Source organism: Papilio polytes, unplaced genomic scaffold (assembly GCF_000836215.1).
Source record: "Papilio polytes unplaced genomic scaffold, Ppol_1.0 DF820889.1, whole genome shotgun sequence".
NCBI lineage: Eukaryota > Metazoa > Arthropoda > Insecta > Lepidoptera > Papilionidae > Papilio > Papilio polytes.
In genome coordinates this window covers 1,045,837-1,052,507 of record NW_013528315.1, presented here as the reverse complement: position 1 = coordinate 1,052,507, position 6,671 = coordinate 1,045,837, and the positions used below count along the sequence as shown (strand labels likewise).

The 6,671-nt window shown below is 34.0% G+C and overlaps 1 protein-coding gene across 1 annotated transcript; it reads right to left on the bottom strand.

Annotated features, from left to right (window-relative positions):
• Positions 1–6: 6 nt before the first annotated feature.
• Positions 7–6,119, bottom strand: LOC106110104 (alpha/beta hydrolase domain-containing protein 13). The gene is made up of 5 exons (XM_013291817.1): positions 5,751–6,119; positions 3,028–3,256; positions 2,676–2,869; positions 2,113–2,273; positions 7–1,701 (listed from the first exon to the last, which is right to left on the bottom strand). Exons 1-5 carry the CDS (start codon positions 5,896–5,898, stop codon positions 1,399–1,401), a joined length of 1,035 nt encoding a protein of 344 aa, XP_013147271.1. The 5' UTR covers positions 5,899–6,119; the 3' UTR covers positions 7–1,398.
• Between the last annotated feature and the right edge of the window lie 552 nt (positions 6,120–6,671).

Below are 6,671 nucleotides of genomic sequence, written 5' to 3'. Positions count from 1 at the left end.
TCAATTTACTGGCCCCTTCTCGGGGCGGTCGCGGTAGCAATCCATAGCGATCCCGTGGCGCCCCACACAAAGGCCAGCAGGGAACAGAGAGGTTTAGTGGGTATGCCCCATTATGGGGAGTTCCAAATAACTCTCGTGCCTGCCCCGAGGTACGGAGTATGCGTAAGGCATTCCGCTCAGGCAAAAAAATAAAAAATAAGAGGTAATAGACGAGATCATTTGTGATAATTTTGACCCCTATATGCATTATACAAAAGTTAACCATTTTTGAGTAATCTTGATATTTCGATTTTTGAAAAAAATGTATTTTTGGTTTATTAGTCGTTTTCAAAACCAACCGTTCGACTACAAATACCGCTTGATTCCTTTGAAATCATGTGTATATTTCAGTGTGTTTGGAGCAAGTTCCTAGTTATTATGCATTTTTGGAGAGCTTAAAAAACCGGCATGTTTTTACCAAGTTCCATGAAGATTTTTCATGTTTTTAAAGCATTTAGTTATCATTAACAGTTTTTTTTTAAATAAATTTTTGAAGTTGCGTTTTCCGTTTATTTTGAAAAATCGAATAATAAGGATTACTCGAAAACGATTAACTTTTGTATAATGCATATAGGGGTAAAAATGATCCCCTCTATTACCTCCTAACAGGAATACGTCCAATCAGCAATAACCCTCTATACCTATTATTGCTTATTTTTCTATCTATACTGTATACTATACAGTTCCTATTTTTCACTGCACTTGTACTACAAGTAAAAAAAAGGTAATTTTTTCAAGATTTTGATAATTACGATGAATAATGAAAATACCCGTCGATTGGGTTTTTCCCGCATAAACACCCGGTTTTTTCAAAAATGGGAAAAAACCCGGGTTTATTCCTGTTGGGTTTTTTCCCTCTGCCCATCTCTAATTGCGTGAAAGATGACATGATCAAGAAGGGAGTGATGACTAAGATGACGGATGATAAGAGTGCTTTGAAGGACGAAAATCCGGTGCGCCGCCCCTACTGGAGTAGGATAAGGTAGGGGTGATGATGATGAATATTATAATTATGTTAAGGCCAACAGATGGATGTTCGATTCCATCGCTTCTGCTGCGCAAGCATGATGCTTGGTGTGTGATCTTGAAGCATTATACAGGGCCCAAACAAAGTAAGAATTATAACATAACCTTAACTCGTACATACAGAATAAAATTAGACACTAATGGAATTCAAAAGTTATTTACATTATAAAACAGAGCAATTTTATTGTACTCAAAAAATATGAATAAAACTCTGATATAAACATGTATAGGTTTAGCTAAAATATCACGTTTTTGTACTAAATTTTCATAAAGGTTTATATACAATTTGAAAACTATTTGATAACATCTGCATTACTGTACAAGTATATAAATTTATACTATTTGTATTGTAGGCTCACTTTGGGAGGGAACTTCATTATTTTCATCTATGTAAGGACTTACTTGGTCCGGTAGGGCTGGAACGGTTATTAGAAATTGTTGTAATGTGCTGTAATAATCTCTGCAAACCCAGGTATCGTTGTGACCACCTCCGGTAATTAAAACTATCTTCTTACAAACAGCTCCGCACCTTGTGTACAAATCAGTAGACATTGTTGGTGGAACTAAGTCGTCCTGGGTACCACAAATTACTAACGTCGGTGCCACAACATGGCCCATTTTCCTCAAAGACATATACTGGAAAAAATATTTACTACAAATTCAAGTAAACAAAAATAAAACTTAATGCTCTCCCTCATTACTGGTGTATTTATTCATGAGTATTGCATAAAAACCAATGAATACAGTTGACATCTTACTTCTAACTATAACATTATAAATGTGAAAGTTTAGATGCATGGATGTTTGTTAGAGTTTACCACCTAAACAGCTGAACAGATTTCCATGAAATTTGACATAAATGAAGAGCAAAGTCTGGAATAGATTATATACTTTGTTTCTTTTAATACCGCGATAGTTAGGTTTTCACATTTATTTGATGGAGGTGAAATTAGTTCCAAGATTCCTTTACTGTTCCCAACCATTCAAAAGCAACAACTCTGCAACACATTATATGCATTTCACTTAATATCAAATGTATAATTTTACCTTATTTTTGTGAAATAAATAGGGCAGCCAATTTAAAATTCTCCATGGCATAAGCAGCTTGGCCATATCCGGAATGCTTGTAAAAGTATTCTCTACAATAAGAGCCCAAATCTTGTTTCTGTACTTGAATCTGGAGGCTAGATCTATAGCTACAGCGCCACCTAGAAGATTTCATTCAATCACTTTAAAGTACATTATGTATGTTTGGATATATTCGTCTTACAAGCTGATAATTTACACAAAATAGATGAAAAAAATAATTAGCGTAATGCATGGAATATGACGTTTCTCTATTTACTTAATTGCATTGTTTGAAATGAACCTATAAAAAAAACGTTTGAATAAATATTAAAACCTCTCTTACTAGTATTATAAATGCGAAAGTTTAGATGGATGGATGTTTGTTAGAGTTTGTAGCCTAAACGGCTGAACGGATCTCTATGAAATTTGGCATAGACGTAAAGGATAGTCTGGAAGAACACATAGGCTACTCACTTTTATTTTTTTTATAATTCCACGCGGACGGAGTCGCGGGCGAAAGCTCGTATTATATAAATACTCACCCAATGATCTGCCAAACACTATGATCTTTTTCTTGTCTATATCAGATCTTTCTATTATGTAATCAAAAGCAGCCTGTGCATCCTCGTAGAGACCTTTTTCAGATGGGGATCCTTCAGACAGACCATAACCTCTATATTCTACTAACAATATGTTGATATTCAATTTGTGATACAATTCGGAAGCATTTGGTAACCTGTAAAGTTCAAATTGCAAATTAATGACATTTTGTCAAAAAAATCAATGATTAACTTACTTTTTATTCCCAACATCTGGAGGGATATCAAAAATTTCGGCGATGCAGATATTAAACGTAATAGTAAAAATCTTGATATGTAAAGTTAAAAACCATACCGTTGACCCATATTGCCGGCATTTCCATGAAAAAATACCATCGTCGGAATATGATTGCAGTTTGTTTCTTGTTTAATCAGAAACATGTGAATTTTAACACCGGCTTTATTTTTTATTTTTAAGCTTTCATAAGGCAATTGGAAATTACTAGGTTGTAAAACAAATTGCCTGGAGTCCGGAGGCATTCTGGGGTAGTACAGGAAAAGATCTTGTCCAATATACAGAATCACTGCAAAAAAATATTGCATTAGCATTGCGTATGGTTTCTATATAGACCTTTTTCAAAATATGTTAACTAATTCTCATACATTCAGTGTTCTGTTGCATATGGATTTTGCATAGTAATTTAAAGAGTATCCTTTTGATGCAAACAACACACATATGGGACAGAGACTGTTATAAAAATTGTTGTACAATGAAACATCCTGGAATAGCATTCCCACACAGAATAAGTGTGTGTAGGCCAAATTTTAGTCATCAACAGTGGTAGATCACTCTTTGACATCATCAATGAAATACCACAATCACACAGAAGACAGGCGTGAAGTAGAAGTAATTCTGAGTTTCGTCTTATGAGTATGTGTTCCGAAGGCCTAATTTTTATCCCTTTCTCTTCCAATCCTTTTGCAGAATGAAAAGAATGGAAGGGAAAGCGGATTTGATTGTAGAGGAGAGGCATAGTTAGGGGAAATATCCTCTTTATGTCTCTGCTGCCGTCAATTAAGGGTCGGCAATGTATCTGTAATTGCGAATGTCTATGGCAGTGGTCACTTTGCCTTTTAGGCGAATTTAAGTGGCTGCCAGCGGGCAAACAAGCGTGTTTGCCACTCTATATTAAAGATCTTGCTTTTCCTACTCTTTTCTTAAAAGGAATCAAAAGTTATGAAGATTCGGATTAAGGATGGCAACTCACAGCAAGAAGAAATATCATCTTTTTTGTTATACTCTATTGAATACAATATAGCATCATCATAATGTATTACTCTTATTCATTGAATGTCCAATTTACACAATTGTTTCCAGGTACAATACATAAAAGGATAGTTTTATCATATTACATTCCAAGTCAGCAAATATTTCTATAACATTGCAATCTGTAATTTAACACTGCAACCATGCATGCTTTTTCCATGAAGTAATCCTTTGTGTTATTTGAACCTATTGTCTAACTATAAATAAAAGTTACACAAAATAAAATAGGGGAATGTGTTATATTATGGTAGTATTTTTTATTAATTTTATATTTAACAGCTACAATAGACAACTACAAAAGTAGGGGTAGACCGGAGAATGTATGGATGGATCGCGATATATCTATAACATCCAAATATGTGTTGTGGGTAGATAATAAGAATTGGGGCAGTCTGAATCTGGAGTTTGTCGGTTTATGACGTGTTACCCCCCCCTACAAACACATATTTACATATACTGACATGGAAGAGCAGCACATACTATGCTGACTCTCCAAAAGGACAAGGGCTAGTTGAAGGAGTCAAAAAAAGAAAGTACATATTGATATTTTCTAATCTAATGCACCACTTGCCTGCTATGCAAGCATCTACTTAAGTTTAGGTTTCTATTTTCTCATCTGCACACTAAGAGCGTCGGTGGCTCAGGCTTTTGAGCACTTGACTTGTAATCTACAGGTCCTGAGTTTGAATGCTGCCATATACCAATGTGATTTTTGAATTTCATATTTTAAAGATGTTCTTACGGTGAAGGAAAACATTGTGATGTAATCTGCATATATCAGCTAAGAAATTCAAAGAAGTGAAGTCAACCAACCCACACTGGGCTAGCATGGTGACTATTGCCTAGTCACCCCTTACTTTGGGTAGGCTCCAGGACCCTCAGTGGGGATATATAGTGAGCTGGTGATACTAAAAATTAGCAATAGCTGATAATAATCAGATTTCAATTGTTTGACTGCTCATGTTCAGCTATGAGTATGTGTCTACACAATCAAGGGACACTGATGGTGAAAGAAACAATAAACTAGGGTGTGACCTGCCGTTACCCCTCTAATACACAATTTGTGTATTGGGTTGGGACACAAGTCTTGTGATCCGAACGTTAAGATCAACCTGTATATTCAGTGATTCCATATAAAAGATAATCTTAATATGTAATTGATTATTTATTTTAAGTACAAAATGGTTATAAGAAATTACTAGAAGCATGGAAAACTCTTTTTTTTTTCAACTATCCACATCAGACCATGAAAAATGGTTTACTCCATGTGGTTTGTATTTACATTATGAATTTTAACAAGATAGGGGCCTCGGTCTTGCTCAGCCAGTTGCAATTGCAATTGAAATAATATGTATGAAGGGTACAAACGGAAATATAGGATGAATTTGATTTGCGTGTAAAGGTTATTGTCAATCTTTAACCTTACCATTATCATAAGGGAAAACATAAGAGAACATAACATAAAAAAAATATGATATGCATTTGCTTAATATAACATTTAAACAATAATTGAAATTTTTAATTACTACATAGTTATTTTCCTCATCCTCGATTTTTAATTGTGTCTCATAAAGAGACAGCATAAAATACAAGCTTATGTTGGTACCTATTTGTCGAGTGACGAGTTATTTAATTACAATGTTATATTAAATATTCCTGTTACATTAAAACTATTTGTTGGACATTGATAACAGCAATAATTGAAAATAAGTTTGATTAATATTATTATGCTATTGTAATAAGTTACTTACCCGAGAGGCCAGTTAAGAAGACACCGAGTGCGGCAAGGAATCCGCTGCTCCAAAACATTAAACAACTTAAAAGGAGGGTAACGATAGATAAAACCCCCAATTTGTGCAAAATTTCTTTCAAAATGTGCAACATATCTTCGTATAACATAATAAATTTAAACACGTTTAGTAAAAATTAACACTGAAAGAGCCACTCTTACACTTTAATTTTAAATGCAACATATGTCTCAAGAAGCGTTTGTCGTTCTCGATAACCGCCAATAAATAACAGAATTTGTTTGACAAGATCAGACCAGATTGACTAAAATAGTGTTGCAAGATATATGCCTTTTATTCATTTACACATTTTTTTCAAACAAAAACGGTTTGATATGTTATTAGGTAGGCGATTATTGATAAACGACAGCTTTTGTTTCGTTCCAATTTAAACGTGCGTTTTGATGTTAAATCTAACATAATTACATTATTACAACCGCAACCATCAGCGCCAAAATGGCGAAAATGAAATAGCCACAAATATCATAGTTTTTAGCCTGTCCTTTAATAGAGGTCGAGATGATTAGATTAAAAGTAAGGATGGGTTAAGTAAAATCGGGTATGAACTTTTTCGATTTTTATTTTTAACGTTCCAGGAAGTTGAAATTGATAGATTAATATTTATATCTTATGGATCAAAAAAAACACCGTCATTTCATTCGATTATATATCGAGTTATTAGATATTTACGGTCTTGCATAATCCAATTGAAATTCGTTAATGTTATTGTCATCACTTTCACTACTCGTACTATCCCATAAATTAATTAATAGTAAATAATAATTTTAATTCAATATTTTCTTAACTTTAAACCGATTATTCATAGTTCAAAGATCGCACAGCGCTTGGCTTATATTCGGCACTATGGTACCTGTCTATTAAGTG

Bases quoted from the DNA above. Each gene is read 5' to 3' on its own strand.
- LOC106110104 (XM_013291817.1), bottom strand. From the start codon at position 5,898: ATGTTATACGAAGATATGTTGCACATTTTGAAAGAAATTTTGCACAAA. The intron at 2,870-3,027 runs GTATGGTTTTTA...TGAACTTTACAG, and splicing joins GCCGGCAATATGGGTCAACG to GTTACCAAATGCTTCCGAAT. The intron at 1,702-2,112 runs GTAAAATTATAC...TATTTTTTCCAG, and splicing joins ATTTATTTCACAAAAATAAG to TATATGTCTTTGAGGAAAAT.